This window comes from Dinoponera quadriceps, unplaced genomic scaffold, assembly GCF_001313825.1.
Source record: "Dinoponera quadriceps isolate SergipeBrazil2010 unplaced genomic scaffold, ASM131382v1 scaffold3037, whole genome shotgun sequence".
In the NCBI taxonomy this organism is placed as follows: domain Eukaryota; kingdom Metazoa; phylum Arthropoda; class Insecta; order Hymenoptera; family Formicidae; genus Dinoponera; species Dinoponera quadriceps.
Genome location: NW_014557061.1, coordinates 56,103 through 72,795, shown reverse-complemented (window position 1 = coordinate 72,795; position 16,693 = coordinate 56,103). Strand labels below are relative to the sequence as shown.

At 33.1% G+C, this 16,693-nt stretch overlaps 4 protein-coding genes across 7 annotated transcripts in view; 1 reads left to right on the top strand and 3 right to left on the bottom strand.

Moving 5' to 3' along the window:
* Positions 1–861: 861 nt before the first annotated feature.
* On the bottom strand, positions 862–6,001 carry LOC106748601 (cullin-1). 3 transcript variants are annotated; one of them, XM_014627294.1, is made up of 14 exons: positions 5,699–6,001; positions 5,425–5,635; positions 4,521–4,744; positions 4,247–4,409; positions 3,916–4,134; positions 3,577–3,831; positions 3,197–3,490; positions 2,653–2,916; positions 2,369–2,548; positions 2,034–2,183; positions 1,666–1,905; positions 1,467–1,570; positions 1,170–1,389; positions 862–1,016 (listed from the first exon to the last, which is right to left on the bottom strand). In XM_014627294.1, exons 3-14 carry the CDS (start codon positions 4,682–4,684, stop codon positions 936–938), a joined length of 2,334 nt encoding a protein of 777 aa, XP_014482780.1. In that variant the 5' UTR covers positions 4,685–4,744; positions 5,425–5,635; positions 5,699–6,001; the 3' UTR covers positions 862–935. The 3 variants fall into 3 exon arrangements, with proteins under 3 accessions (XP_014482780.1, XP_014482781.1, XP_014482779.1); XM_014627295.1 differs by having other exon boundaries at positions 5,425–5,566; XM_014627293.1 differs by having other exon boundaries at positions 5,425–6,001.
* A 1,689-nt stretch (positions 6,002–7,690) lies between these two features.
* LOC106748603 lies at positions 7,691–10,820 on the bottom strand. Of its 2 annotated transcripts, none has more exons than XM_014627297.1 (2): positions 10,663–10,820; positions 7,691–10,448 (listed from the first exon to the last, which is right to left on the bottom strand). In XM_014627297.1, exon 2 carries the CDS (start codon positions 9,992–9,994, stop codon positions 7,886–7,888), a length of 2,109 nt encoding a protein of 702 aa, XP_014482783.1. In that variant the 5' UTR covers positions 9,995–10,448; positions 10,663–10,820; the 3' UTR covers positions 7,691–7,885. The 2 variants fall into 2 exon arrangements, with proteins under 2 accessions (XP_014482783.1, XP_014482782.1); XM_014627296.1 differs by lacking the exon at positions 10,663–10,820 and adding an exon at positions 10,538–10,633.
* A 610-nt stretch (positions 10,821–11,430) lies between these two features.
* Positions 11,431–12,129, top strand: LOC106748597 (mitochondrial import receptor subunit TOM7 homolog). Its single transcript, XM_014627283.1, has 3 exons — positions 11,431–11,654; positions 11,753–11,801; positions 11,941–12,129. The coding sequence occupies exons 1-3, from the start codon at positions 11,555–11,557 to the stop codon at positions 11,954–11,956; spliced, it is 165 nt and encodes a 54-aa protein (XP_014482769.1). The 5' UTR covers positions 11,431–11,554; the 3' UTR covers positions 11,957–12,129.
* Positions 12,130–13,715: 1,586 nt separating this feature from the next.
* The window catches only part of LOC106748595 (activating signal cointegrator 1 complex subunit 2), an 8,264-nt gene continuing 5,286 nt past the window's right edge, over positions 13,716–16,693 (bottom strand). Inside the window, 6 exon segments of the mRNA XM_014627281.1 lie at positions 13,716–13,858; positions 14,778–14,952; positions 15,053–15,242; positions 15,408–15,514; positions 15,615–15,737; positions 16,608–16,689. Coding sequence (XP_014482767.1) covers positions 13,716–13,858; positions 14,778–14,952; positions 15,053–15,242; positions 15,408–15,514; positions 15,615–15,737; positions 16,608–16,689 — 820 coding nt within the window.

Below are 16,693 nucleotides of genomic sequence, written 5' to 3'. Positions count from 1 at the left end.
AGGGGGGATTATACTATGCAAAAACAATTGTTAGACTACAGTGATTTGCGTCCATCGATATTAAATTTTCTGGTCATAAAATAATTTATCTAGTGAAAAGTAGATTTGCCAAAATGCATTACTATCTATGTGCTCAAAAATTTTCTCTGACAACTCTTCTTATGTTATATAATACATTTTATTACGATATCATGGCTTCTTTTCATAACTGATTACAATTTACAATGATCTTTTTGATGTGTGATAATAGACATAACATGATCTTTACTTTCTCCATTGTTGTTTCGCGCAACGTCTCTTCTTTCGTAGAAAATAGTTNACTTTCTCCATTGTTGTTTCGCGCAACGTCTCTTCTTTCGTAGAAAATAGTTCTTTAATATTCTAATTTTTCAAAACCGAAAAAAAAAATATTAAAAGCGTAATGAGCATGTTCTTTCTACTATATTACTTTGTAATTTTTCACAAATAATTAAATATCTCATATATAAATATATTACACTCTGTACTGTAACATTATAAAATGTCCCATTTTATATGAAAAACAGCACAGACAGTAACACACTCAGCATTTTGAATTACGAGAAATAATTTTATTAATGCACGTATATGTACACACACATACATGCGCATGCGCGCGGTGTGTATGTTGTATATATATATATATATATATATATATATATATATATATATACATATACATACATACATACACATATGTACATGTGTGTGTATGTATGTGTATATATAAAACCTCAGACTCTAAATGCGACCAAAAGGACAACAATATACAAAGGCATCCATGTACAGAATAAAAGTACGAGAATTAACTTCGAGACTTAAATAAATATTATGATACGTATGTAGCAATGATAATGTAAGATTCTCTTTATTATGCATATATGGTTGCTGCTGTATCGTTGTCCTAAATCAACTGATCATGCCAGGTAGCTATAAGTATCCTTCTGACCCTCTGTGCGTTCCAAATACTCTTTTTCAATTAAAATATCTATACATTTCTGAAAGAATCCAACTTTTTGTCAAATAAATTGATACGATAATAACATATGAGATATTTTTATACTTTTTACCATATACACACTTACATATCAAGGTACTCTTGTAAATTAACAATTTTATAAGAAAAAGCTTCAATTCAAATAATTACTCACCTTGATAACATGCACTCTTGGCTTGAATCTGGAACTTAATTGATTCAAAACTTCTGCTACTAATTGTTGATGTTTCAATACTTTCCGCATTTTCATAATTCTAACGATTGCTGCTTGAATTAAAAGTTTTCTATCTTCTTCTATATGTTTGTGTGTGGTTTCTTGTTCAACCTTTAATTCCGTTTTCATTGGTATATTAATATTCACCCGTAATTTCTTGCTACATTGAACAAATAAGATAATTAGATCGATTGCTAATAAATAAAATTTCATGTATACAAAAGAAATTGCATATACTTCTTGTATCCCGTAAAAAGTTCTACTGTCGATAGCGGTGTCAGTTCAGCTACATCATCGCTAGCTGCGGTTAAAAGTTTGGCTTTCAGAAGTATTTGAATAACCTGTGTGTGTATGTGTGTAAATCATATATAATTTTTAATATCTTGCTATATACTGTAACCGCAACTTATCACACTCATTACACACTTCACATTACCTGTAGTAAAAAATCCATTTTTATCTGCGTAGCATAATGTAGTTGCTGTATTGTCCATGATGTAGATCCATTATATTGCAGCAAGACAGCCATTTGGAAAGTCGAGGCTTGTAATGTGTACCTGTTCTTGAAACAATTGGTATGTAACTCCCCTTTAGACATATTGTACAACCAATTTAATTTTCTGCCGCTATGCTGTGAGCTATAGAAAGTAGTAAACCTATGTACAGATCGTTCTAGCTGAAAATAATAATAATAATTGCGAGTGAGTTTGAATTCAGAGAAAATATCTTAAATTATGTTCGATCGATCGATTAACTAGTTAGTGGAAAATGATATTTTGGTGGAAAAACACCATGCTTTTTTACCTCTGTTGGCAAAGAAAATGTGAAAGACTGTTGAAATGGCCATGAACCAGAAGACAAAACTTGTATACTGAAGTCCACATCTAATGGTTCAGCAGATCTTACCAAGTGTCTTCTGAACTGTTCGTTTAAATCTTTCGACACGCCAATATCCTACGCGTGAATAACAGACTGCTATAATATTACACTGCATGTATGCATGGTATTGATGGATAATTTTTAATAAGAACAGAAATTCTGTCTTGGTATCTATCGATAGAATCTATCGGATGGAATCTATGTTTAACTTGTACATTGCAAATTAATGCAAATGCAAAATACAAGAAGGTAACTCCTACCTGAAACATGCGTTGTAACTTTGAAGTATATTCAAATCCACAAGCTTGCTTCAACTTAGAGATCATGGAAGCCTCTGCGTCATCGCTGGCAGACATGTGTTGCACCAATCGTTTCGCCAACATTTTGCTATAGAATTTCTGAAATACATCTTTATCTTCGATGTATTTAAACACTACCATCTACAAATAGGATTACAGAAATACAATTAGCTTCATATTGTTTGCCATGAGCACGACGAATACGCAAATGCTTGAAATGCTTTGTTATAAATTATGGCACTTACGACTTGATTGAGAGTATCTTCAAGCTCTGCTTCTTCTGGGTTTTTACTGCTCTTTTTGAGCAGCAAGTCACAGTATTTCGCTAATAATTCAGGTGACTTACTGCTGCTATTTGCTGCTCTTGTAACAGAATTGGCATTGATAAATCGACCACAAGCCTTATCCAAAGCTGCTACAAAACCGCTATCGTTGTTAAATGCAACCAACACTAAAGCATTATACTTCTTATGCACTTCCAAAATAGTGTTCACGTATACTTTTGGATCCTATAGAAACAGATATCACATCATGTTATCATCAGCAGTCCATTGATCTCTCTCCATCTCTCTGTGCGTGTGTGTGTGTGAATAGTTACAAAGTAAATTAATTATTTAATTAAATTTAACTATTTAATTTAATTCTTCAGTCTTCAGCTCTATATTTAGGCCTCTCATTAAGGCCGGATAAGATGGACAGAGATGAATTAAAATTCAGATTCAAATTCAGTAACTCAATATATCACAGCTCAAGAACGTAAATTTTAGTTACATTAAAATCTATACGCACATTAGCCGCAGAATCGCCACATTTATCTATAGCCGCGAGTCCCTGATTAGCTATGTGAGTTTCTAAAAGATTTCTCAATTCTCCAAGGCCATTCGGTATTCTCGCTACTAGTTGGTACATTCTGCCTAAATCTGTATTTTTATCAGCATTCAAAAGATTCTGAAATTCAGCATGAAATATGTCCATATGTTTTTCAATAAGCACCCTTTCACATGTCTTCGCTAATCGTTCGTGAGTTGTTTGATGTAAGTAAACGCGAACTCGTTTTTGTTCTTCCAATAATCTCTGTTCTGCCTGTACAGAAAAAAAAAGAATTTAAGATATATGAATTTAAGATATAAGAATGTAAGATATTTTTTATATACTTCGATGCCTCATACCTTCTTCATATACTCTGTTACAGGATTTTGTCTGAGAAAATTCAAACTTTCGTTAGAATAGAAACGTTCTGTATCTTCGAGGAATTGATTTTCAAAAGAATCTTTATACACCGTTAGATTTTGTCCTTTAGCACCTGGATCTTCTTCATTTAAACCCAATTCTACGTAACAATTAATAACACCACTGACTAATCGGGTATTAATTGTTTCTCCATTGCGTTCTCGAACGATTAATTTAAGCACTGCACTAGTAACCTGAAAAAAAAAACATAAAACAATATATATTTACTACGAGAACATTAGTCAATAAATTCAGCAAAAGGATGTTTCTCTTCACACCTGTTTGTTTAAATGCTTAAATAAATTATCTCGCCAGGTAACCAGGGCTAATTGATAAATTTCATAAATTCCTTTTCGACCTTCCTCGCATTCTCTGCGTACCCAATGACGATTCAGATATGCACATACACCATTTAACACTTTACTACTAAATTGATATTCCTCCCACTGTCTTGTGTAAAACTGCAGCACATCTTCATCCATCAAGTCAATTCCATGCTGCCGTACATACAATAATCATATTTACAATAATCATTTGTATTGTAACGAAATATTTAAAATAAGGTGTAATAATAACTTTCTTTCTAAAGCATGGCGTTTACATATTTACTTTGAGTAAACTAATAAGATAATTCCTAAGAAAGTCACGCAGACGTTTGTATAATTCCAATCCTACTAATTGTGCACCTCCTTGTGAAATTTGCCCTTTCTTACTCTTGGTCGATGTTCTGGTCAATTGTTGATGAACACTCGTACAATAATCATATACATGTCTGTAGAAAGTAGTAGTTGGGGGAATGTAGCAAGAAAATATCTCTTGTAAGGATTAGATTAGAAAGAAAAGAAAATAAACAAGAAATATTTTATCGATATCGAAAGGATACGTATACAGTTCTATGTATCTTGGTTTTGACATACACTGTCTATTATACACCTGTTCTATGCCTTCACGTAAATCTCCCCAAATTTGATCCAAGTCAATTTGTTTTAGGCCTGGAGGGCCTCCATGATGACTCCCAGCTCCTCCACCGCCTCTATGCCCAGACATTCTGTTTTTTTTATATGCTTGTCGAGTGAGCGTCACTGTTACTATGTATTACTATAATTTCTATAGAAATAAAAGAAGAAGATTAATATTCAATAATATAATATAAATAATATAATATAAATAATATAATATAAATCAATATAGATATATATATATATATATATATATATATATACATATATATGATTATATGCACGCACGTGCGTGTGTGTTATTGTATATATATATATGTATTGTCATACCAATTATCACAAGTTACAGATACATGAAAATGAACAAGCACAAAGACACAAACAATATATTTTAAATATACATAAAATTGAGATGAAATTAATATCTTTTATTCAAAATATTCTAATTTGACATCAATGAACAATTATCATTGTGCTTTAAGTTAAAATACGTATCTTTTTTTGTTATTGTCGTTGTAAATTAAATACAAAATTTATAAATAGAAAGGAAGGAAGGAAATTTGCACAATTGGCAACAAAAATTATGCAAATTTCACTAAAAAATTGCAATGCAATACATGTAAAATTTATGCATTTACGTGCGCGTACATCATTCATTTATATCTCAGTTAAGATTAGTAGAGAGTGACAACGTAAGAAAGATATGTTTCTCATGTATTATAACACCTTTTGCAATAGTAACAAACGAAAGGAAAAACACAATTAATAAAATGCGAAGTCTTGAAACAAAACCAAGTAGAGTAAGTAGAGAAAAAAACGCACTCTCACCTGTCGACGTTCACCGCATAACAGGCAGCGACGACCGAGGCAGAGAGACGGCAACTCGCCGTGAAGACGCAGTAGAGCCAGCTTTGTGTTCCGCAATCAGCGAACGTCGGACGAACACGGCGTGCGTCGACGTTGCGCTTTTCTTCGCGGAAAATATGCCACCGAATTTTTTTTGTTTTGTTTCCTACTTACGTCTTCGACAGACCGCGCACTAACAAGCGCAATAAAATTACGCAAATACTCTCTCGAATGTACGTGCCCAAAAACTACTTACGACCGCAGATCCGCTGCTGCTGTTGCTGCTTCACCTCTGACAGGTTAGGTCACAGAGTAGCCAACCGCATGTAGCAAATAATCGTCTCTACAAACAGGCGTGTTGTGCGTAGCTCGGCATCTGTCTCTTGACCTCCCCCGAGTGTCCCTAAAAAGCTTGAGAGCTTGAGAGCTTGTGTGCTACCTTGAATGGCTGGATTCTTAACAGAGAAAGCAGCTCACGCTGCTGGAATCCCATAATGCGCGAAAATTCTCAGCAGAATCACGCGCGCGAAGCCAACGAGAGAGACCAATCACAGCGCCAATTCCGTTCTTTTCCGTGAATGGCTATGATGGCTGGTCTCAAACTTTCTAGGCTGTGAAATGCTCTGATTGGCCGCGCGTTCTGTTCTGCTAGACTGCGTTCGAGAACCTGTCGCCTTGGTTTAAAGCCAGAGGCACACGGAGCGTTTTTTTTTTTTGCTAGTTTACTTGCGTTATCCTATGTTGGCTATTTTGCTGGCTGTCTTGAAATGACTCCTCTGCTGACCACGTTGCTGGCTGTTCTGCTGGATTTTCGTAATAGATCAGGTGCTATTTTTCTTGAGTGGTCTTGTGTTGGTTCATTGTAAGGACCAATCAGGACGTTGCCTCAGTTCCTATGACCAAAGTTTTCACTTTAAAAGTATCGTTTGTCAAATGAGACGGAATTACGACATCCACTACGTATAAAAGAAATGAAAGTGAAAAAAAGAAATAGATAAATGAAGCCATTAGTAGTTTGATAGAAGCTTAAAGCTCGCACCGTGTAAAGCCAAACCAACATTACGGCCAGCAGTGCTACCAACATAGCTGCCCACACGGCAGCAAATCCAGCTAGCAATCCAGCAAGAAAAAATGTTCCGTGTACCGCTGGCTTCATTATCGTTACTCGCATCACCGTTCGAGAACTCTAAGTTGCGTTCGGAAATCCACATTGTGTGCACACCTCAGTCACTGAAGTCACAAAAGCATACCAAAAAGTGATGTTTCCGAACATAGCTTGGGTGTTACAGAACAGCTGGTGTTTAGTAATGTGCACACAGTGTGGATTCCCGAACGCAAATCTAGTGCGTCGTCGCCCGCGTTATAGCTTCTGTCCACATCAACATGATGTTTTTCGGTAATGGCTTCTGTCCACAGGACGTGATAACGCTTGCCGCGTCTTGGGCAGAAGCCATAAGAAGTTTATTGGTTACCGCGCTAACTTTCCTCGTGCAGCAAGCGTTGCCACATCCTGTGGGCGGAAGTTATTAATGCGTTCGATAACTAGTTAGAACTAATGTCTATAAAAGAGGTGTCACACCATGTCACACCACGGTCTTCATTTTACCAGGGCTAATAATCTAAACTCTGAACAACACGCGTATGCATGTAGAGTACCATAGTTATTGAAAATTGCTCCAGCCCAAGTTAAAGTTAAGCAAGGTTAGCAAAAAAATAATAATTGGAAATAAAAGCATAGGGAAACGCTTCTGACATAAATCACTTAAAAACGGCCATTTCATTTGCACCAATATGATATTTGGAAAAATTGAAGAAGTTGACCTTGAAGTATCATTTCGATCTTGACTCTGAAAAGTTAAAATGATCTGAAGATCATCATCGAATGATCCTCTCGATACCGAATGAACATATTTTGTAATTTGACCTAATTCTAATAACAGATAAGAAGGAGTGATAAAATAAATAATATTACATACAGTGGCTAACGAAAGTATTCGAACGGTTAGATTTCTTATCTTTAGCAAATAAAATATGTATGTTAATCCTGAATATTTAAAACAATTTAGTGTCTATAGCAAGAAGGAAGTCCCAAGATTATGTTAGTAAAATTAGAAAATAATCCAATCGCATATATAGTGTTTACGACAGATTTTCTTGAAATACGCACCAGGCATGGGTAACAAAAGTATTCGAACGCCGGAAATATTGTTACATTTTTATCTGTAATCTCTAATCTACTAAAAACAATATATGAGAAACGTAAACATATAATTTATTTACACATTTTTTACATTCGTGTGACATCTTTTTTGTAGAAACAATATCTCTCTTACAGACATATTTTTTTGTTTTTTACACATTTTTCTGATAGAGGCGATATTATATCACTGTCCTACACATGCAATACAAATTTGCTTTTCCGCTCCGCAGTTCAGTTTTTCGGTTACAAAATGTTTTCCGCAGTTATCAAATCTAAATGTTCACGTGTCACTGTCATGGTGCGAGCAGTACTGTTATTATTTTTTAACGCATATTTTATAACGCAAATTGAATTTAATGTCTCAGTCGATATATCATTCCTTTTCCTCGTATTCGCATCTGGTATAACAGAAATTGCACGCTTAGTCTCAGCATTTGAGTGAGGGAGAGCTCTCACAACACTAAGAAGTGAACGCAAATTTGGAAAACAAGATTCGTTTCTTTCGTCATTCGTAGAAAAGAAGCCAATCTTCATCCACATATCGTCGAATGATAACTTGGACAACTCGTTTTTCGTACGTGGGTCAATTTCATATAAAAATTTCCATTCATTTTCAATCGAGTCTTCGTCAAGTACGTCGCATAATCTGCGTTTAACTTGAAGCACTTTACGAAATGTGGAATTTCGATCACAATCGAATAACGCGGATCTACTTGCAAATACATTAACTAGTTGCAAAAAAGTATCATCGACAGGGAGATGATTGCGAATGTGTTCACTTGCTTTAACATAAAATTGCAAGCAGTATTCTCGAACAAGACTGATGTCTGTCTCAGACAGAATTCCCTGATTCAATTGGCCTTGCAAATATTCATTACACTCGACACCAAAATCAATTTCCTCTAAAGAGAGCTGATTAATGGGATCGGAGAAATTCAAATTCCTTACGGTATGGTTACAGGATATTTCGGGGTCTAATAATAATAAGTTGGGTTTGATAAACTTTTTAAGGAACCAAAACAGCAATTCCATCGAAGAAGTTTGCAACTCGTGAATGACGGTATTTCGTGTTTGGAATTTAGCATTGTACTTATTGAAAGCGTCAAGTGTAAATTCTAAAAAGAAAAAATAAGCTTTTGTCGTAGGATTCCGAAAAATTGAGATTAGATCATCGTCTGTAGGACGAATATTTTTGCATGTCTGTTCCATCAAAAAATTACCCAAGGCATTCCACATTTCCAAAATTCTTTGAATAAACTTGTGACGCATTTGCCAACTCATTTCAGCATATTTCAAAATTGTCAGGGATGATTTTTCATCAAAGGACGTGATAAAATCTCGAAAAATAGCTGTCTTTTTTGAGCTACCACTGATGAATGTAGAAATACCTTTGATAAAATGTTCACAATCTCGAGGAAGTATTTTGCAGGCCTCTTTCGCCGCCACCATTGAAGAATGGCACACACAAGGAAGTATAACAAGATCTGGATTCTTTGCGCTTAATATTGTTTTGAAAGAACAATTTTTATCCTCCGCCGTCGCTGAAGCATTATCGCAAGCAAGACTAACGATCGATCGAAGTGAAATGTTCTTTTTCAACAATTCATTTTTGAAAGATTTGAAGATCTTGCTAGCGGAACAATCGATTGCATCCAAGTGAATCATTTGGAGTAATTCACATCTAACATTTAACGTTTTCGGTTCTATATATCGGACCATTAGTGACAGCCATTTACCGTTCCTCTTATCTGACGTTTCGTTCTCATAAATTGAAAATTTATGTTCTCTTAAAACTTTAGTAATTCTATTTGTTTCCTCATGACAAACATTATTAGTAATCTGTGTTAATTTTTTCTTCTCTAAATACATTGTCTGTAAAATACCGTGTTCATTTCCAATATCTTTCATTAGTGAGAGTAAATCAGATATGATTGTAAACGATACATTCTTTTCAACGAAGAAGGTAGCTAATCTTAATTCAGCAATTTTTACACGATCGTTAAAATCAAAATCCTTTCGTGAGTGGGACAAAGATTTAATCATCTCAGATTGTTCTAAATTAACCGTTTCTATGGAAGATGTTCTATTTGTTATTTCGAAATTGCTAATATTACAATCCAGATTTTGTGCCTTCATATTTTTCAAATGACTTTCTCTTCTAGAATGTTTCTTTATTTCTGAAACACCACAAGCCAATATAGCTTTGCAGGCCTTGCAGAAAAATTTTGAAGGTTCATTAGGAACTTCTTTTACCCAATTTCTCCATGAAGGATTATCATCGAACCATTGATATTGAAACCGTTTGGAATAAACTGTTTTGGACTTGTTTTTAACAAGTTTTTTATCATCCATTTTAACAGAGGGTTGATCAAACAATTTTATCAAACAATTTTTTTATCAAGTATCACAACAGTAATCGAGTTGAAGAATAATATAATTATACATTTGTCATTATTCAGTTCAATCGTGAAACAATAAATATGTGTTCGCCAAATGCATAGCTTTATAATTTATGTGTCACAAAATCGTAAAAAAGATTTTTAACTACAGCTGCTACTTTTCAATAGCAAGAGACATCACAGACACGGTGTGTAACCGAATGTAGTTCAACACAAAATGTTCTAAGTACACACAGTATTAAATTTAAAACGTCACAGTAGACAGCCTGGTTTTTGCTCGTTAAATTGCTGTGTGTGCTGTGTATGTGTATGTATGTGTGTGTGTAGCTTACATCTTCTTTTTCTTGCTTTTCAGGTGGCTTCTTCGGCAACCCTCATGGGCACGGAGCGCCGAACACGCTATTTTCCTATTGACAATTGTTAATTTTGATATTTAATTACTTAATTGGATGATTAGTTAGATAATTTTACAGATTAGACCTGATTCGATTATTACCGAAGCAAGTATAATATATTAAAAAAGAAAAAATACGCGTTCACTAAAGAACTAGAAATCCAGAAAACCATATCTGCACATTATGATGAACAAACAAAAATTGAAGTAGTACGAAAGCAACTTACCGACTATAAAACTGGAGATTGTATAGTCACACTACACTGCTACTGACTGACGATGCTAGGCTAGACGTTCTAAAACCCTATTCTCAATCATAGGTCAGCAATTTTTTATTGCTGCATTGGTAGCACACTAACTTGCACTACTACTACTAGTTCTCTTATGACTTCTGTGCACAGGACGCGGAATTGCTTGCCACGCGGCAAGGAGTGATGCGGCAGCCAATAAACTTTTAGTTCTAGTGGAAAAACGACACGTTGATAGGCTACCGCGTGAATTTCCGCCGCGCGGTAACATTGCCGCGTCCTGTGGGCAGAAGCCATTATCCTCCCTTTCCCACAAAATCTTAAGAAGATGTGAAGCTTCATATTTTTTTTATTTTCTCAACCTCAGCACGGGATCTATCGTATTCGTACCCAGCCGCTATTTAATAATTCAAATAAGCCACATTAGTTAATAATTTTTATTTTATTAAATAATAACTATTAACTCATAACTCTAGTACTAAGAGCGACCGTCAAAAACATACTCAAATATCACCCGATTAGGAAAATTCCCCACATCTAGGAGAAACACCCACAAGTCAACTCGCTTTGAAAATCTAATGGCTTTACCCACAGAACGCGGCAATGCTTGTTGCGCGACGGAAGTTCGCGCGGTAGCCAATCAACATGCCGTTTCTTGATAAGAACTAAGAGTTTATTGACTACCGTGCGAACTTCCGCCGTGCGGCAAGCGTTGCCACGTCCTGTCGGCAGAAGCCATAAGGCAAATACTCATGCACTCCCGTTGATATATTATATGTATATTTCAGTGGTTTAGTCTGTCGAATTTTTCACGAAGCTTTAGACGAATACGTTAATATTGACAGACGTACAATAAGTATTACGTATTAAAATGGGTTTAAATCCAGCTACAAAGCAGAGAATAGCCATTGTCCTGAATGTGAGCAAATTTGCATTTCAGTGGGGTTTTATTCCTGCCGTTCTTTATTTAGGTTAGATCTTAAACTTAATGAAATGGATATTTCTTATGTGCACGACTAAGTAAAACTACGTAAATTGATATTGGAATTATAATATTTTTCATTTTTAGGTTTTAGCAAAGGTGCAGATCCAGGCATGCCTAAATTAACTCTTATGAAGTAAGTGGACTAATTAAAAAGTTAAAATAAAAATAATTATCTGATCATGTCGTCAGAAGTTTCTTTTTGAATTAAATATTTTTCATGAATAGTAGATTGTGTGCTATGTTGAATGTTAATATGTAAAATTGTTTTTTAGCTTATTATGGCAGTGAGATCTAACCACAAATATATATACTTCTATTTCACAAAAAGTATGTGCAAAAAATCATCAATATTGCATAGATATATCAAAGATTGTCTTATCTCCCATCGTATTTCCCATCAAACTAACAACCAGATAATGTATTGTTAAATATGTGTGTACTTATTAAATAATATACAATATGAAAATAGTAAATAATTATTTTATTTCTCGAAAGATTCATGACAAAATCATAAGAAAAGAGGTTAGAAAAATAAATTTCATATCAAATTAATTTTGCAACTATTTTTTGATAGTTCGAATAAAAGTGTTCGGACAATTTTAACAATTTTGTGTTGAATTGATCACAAGTATCATTTTGTGGGAACATTTTTTTATTTGAACGTATAACGCAAGAGTTGTTGGCGTGTATTTTCTTCTGACGTTATTAGATAAGAATGCTTGCAACGAGGGAGTAAGAGCCTTAAAGATAAAAAATACACCAAAATCTTCGGCAAATGTTTGGAAGTACTACTCCACTGAAAGTCGCGTTTCTTCTGGTAGTAATCAATAAAACAAATTATAAAAAGATATTTAACGTTAATTAACGTTTTAAAGAGGGGACATAAGGGGCATTTTTACCTGACAATTTAAGTTTTATTTTCTGTCGAACTTCTTTTTTTACACATCTATATTCTAACCACATCTACATTCTATATTCTAACCATACATACACTTATAATCTAACCGAGATCGAAATAAAAAACATTGAAAGAAATGAAAAAATTGATGGACGTTTTTTTTCAAAATTACTTTGGTACGACATATACTGCAGTTACGACATATTCGACTGNTATATATATATACACATACATTTATGTGTATATATAAATATATATATATAAATATATATATATATATATATATATGTGTGTGTGTGTGTGTGTATGTGTGTGTGTGTGTGTGTGTGTGTGTGTGTGTATGTAAGTATTGCCTGTTAAATTTTTTAAAAACAGAAATGTTAAATGTAATAATACTATAAACAATAAGTATTGTTGTAAGAATGTCCGTTATTTTTTTACAGAGACATTAACCCTTTTAGTGCCGAGCAAAAGTATCGTACCTATGCGAAAAATACCGAGCCAATTTGACGAATTTGCTAAGGTTTGGGAAAAAGCTCATAAAAACCAAACTAAAAATGATATTTACAAAATTCAAAAAGCAGCATATTACGAAATAAAGAAAGAATAAAGTAATGCCAGTTGTATTTCAATATTTGTTGAAAATCATACGAATAACATCAATATAAAACATGATGAAAAACAGAAACAAGTTTCTCTTCTACAAACAATATTTGCACATAAGAATAATCATCGTTTGATCACAGTTTTATGTAGATCACGTAGTATGAAGTATAAGTGTTACATTTTCAATCATTTTTAACAAAATAACTAATATCAGACCTGAGAATGAGTTTCTACCTTATCGCTCCAGCGTATACAGAGCCTTGGCACCAGCATAGAATATAACAAAAAGTTAAACCCAAAAACAATTTTTTAAATTCTTTTGCAATGAAATTAGACCGTTTATAATGTTTTATAAATTTATTTTGAGATAGAGTTTTCTCGCAATGCGAATAGTAAGACGCCCTCGGATACGCGACGATATATCGTCGTGAGGCACTAAAAGGGTTAAATAATTATATATATATATATATATATATTTTTTTTTTATTGCTTTTTTCGATAGTACATTGCGTATCATCTAATTTTCAAATTTGAAACTCAGTTCTAAGATGGAATCATTCCTTATTTCTTCTTCGTTTGAGAAGCTGTACGACGATTATGATTGCCTTGTGAACTCTTATATGTATTTTTCTTATGTCCTTTAGAAGTAGAAACATCTTTGTCTTGCTCTTGACTTCCAGATTTCCCTTAAATAAAAGAGGAAGAAATGCGTATGTTACATTACGTACCTTAGCGTGTATATATATATTTGTGTGTGTGTGTGTGTGTGTGTGTGTGTGTGTGTGTGAGCGCACGCACTCACATATAAAAATGAATGAACTTATGATTTCAAGTATTATAACCGATAAAAAAAAATATCTTTTTAATAAAGAGATTTTCTTTACATTTACATGATAAAAAATTGATCTTTTTATTACATATTTGTCAATACGCTTCAATAGCTTAAAGTAGTTGCCTGTAGAATAACTGAACCTGGAGAAGCAGATTCTCTGCTGTAAACTTTTGATGACAGAGCAGCAACAAATCTGATACAGAATTTGTTCTATTCGACGATGTTACTAAATCGCCAGAAATCTGACTAGAAGCTTGCTCATATGACTATACTATGCCAACACGACAGATTGACGACAGAAACCGAGCGTCAAACCTTGTTGCGCGTAGCATTTTGGCGACAGGTTCTGTCGCCAATCTGCCGTCAAACACATGTCAGCAAACTCTATCGACAGAACACACATAATCTCAATACAGATCGCACGCACACACACAAATATCTCTGAATTTGTCGACAGATCTTGATCGAATCTGTCGCCAATCTATTGGCAGACTGCTAACAGATTGCTGACTGGGTAGTGGTGGTGGTGGTAGTGGTGGTAGTAGTAGTAGTAGTAGGTAAACCTATCTTCTCAGAAATCTTTTCAAATTTTAACAGCATGTTATAAACATTTAGTACATACACAGATTTATCTAACTGTGCTTCTTCGTGTTGTATTAACCATTCTAATTGTATCGTCATGGATCACTAACTACCTTAATAAAATTGTTAAGAAATGCTAAGAAAAATGTACACACACAAATGAGTACATACACAAATGAGTTTGAACATACCTACTACATTAGATGAATATTTACATCCTGTTGTTGATTGTTTCCGTTGTTCTGTTTTAGCACACAATTCCATTGGGTTTAATACAAAATGATCGATGTTTTGTATTAACTTTTCATTTTCAACTCCTATTTCGTCTTCGGAATTAGTATCATATTTATCACTTGTGCTAAGAATCTGAAAATAAGATTTGTCATGTATATTGTAAGAGTTAATATTCATAAATTTATTATGAAATTATTTATTAAAACTACTATTATAAAATATTTAAACCAACTGTTGAAGTAGGAAAAGCCCTAGAATCTATTTCTGTGCAATCTGTTGCGTTATTTCGAATATTATGGATATCATATGTGTCATCATATTCATCATCGTAATCATCTATAATATTATATTTCTGATAAATGGATTTGTCAATTTCAGATTTATCGTTCAACATTTCATTTGCATCCTTGTATTTTTTTTTTCTAGAAAAAAAGATGTTTATTCAATGTAATAGAATTAGTATTAAAAATTTTTTGACACAATCTATATAAAGTTTTATATAGATTTGTGTGTGTGTGTGTGTGTGTGTGTGGGTGTGTGTGTGTGTGTGCGCGCGCGCGCGTGTATATATATGTGTATAAATTTACTTTTTTCCTTTATAAGTTTTCGGTAGAGCTGGAACATCAAATTCATCGTTATCGAAAATATTTAATCTTCGAACATCTGTAGCGGAATTTATAGCAACTGGTGATTTCTAAAAGCACATAACATAGATAAAATGTGTTTTTTCATTATTATATAATAAAACTTATACAATCATATGTTATATACTTATACAATCATAAGTTATTTACCATTGGATCTGGTGGTACGCATAGTAATGTTTCATTTAATTTTTTCAAATTAGGTGGTAAAGTGTTTTCTAGAACAGCATTTATCACAGATGCAACGTTATAACTATAATGTTTTAAACACATCTGGAAGTTTTAGAGAGAAAACAATTGTCATATATAAATTTAGATATATATAAATTTTACAAACATTATGTAATATACTTTATTACAATACTTATAACTTGCTAAGATAGTATTTGAAACAATATTACAAAATACTTTATTATAGTTTAATGTAAATACCAGAATTGGAAAAGTTACTTTTGAAAAGTAACACATTTTATTATCGTTTCTCGTTACCATTGAATAAAATGTAATTTATTACAGTTATCCAGTTATCCAAGAAATAATCAATCGTTATAAAATTTTGAAGACTTTTTTTAAGATTCGCTTCTGTCCATTAAATATACATGTATCGTAAATGTACAAAGTAATAATGGTAAAAGTAATAATTATATTTGTTACCTGTATCTATCTAAAAAAAAAATATAATTGTGTGCAATTAATGCGTTACTTGTAAACTTTGTGTAAATATTCAATGCTTTGTCAAATATTTTTAAGTAGTTTAACTTTTATTTATTCATAATGACAATTTAATCTAATATAATCATTTTTTTCCTTTTTACATCTTTAAAACATAAAATCGAGCATTAAATGTCAGTAAGCAGTATTGTCCGGTAGAAAAACCAACTATACAATGGTAACACAACATCAACTTTATAATTTCCCACACAACAATGTAAATGTTATATATGATGTATAATATATAAGCGTATATAATGCACGATATATCATGTAACAGTTATATTGTTGGGTAAGAAATTATAACATTGATTTTACGTTACTAATAATTGGTGTTTACTCCGTGTTAATACACATGCATATAATTATTTTATAAAATTACGATGTAGTTTTCTATCGTGCTAATGTTAAATATACGAATGGAACTTTTACCTGTATGAAATCTTCATTATAACCACATAAGATTTCTTTTACTTTTAAAATAAGAGACGTCAAATCGTCAGAATCATTCGAAATAC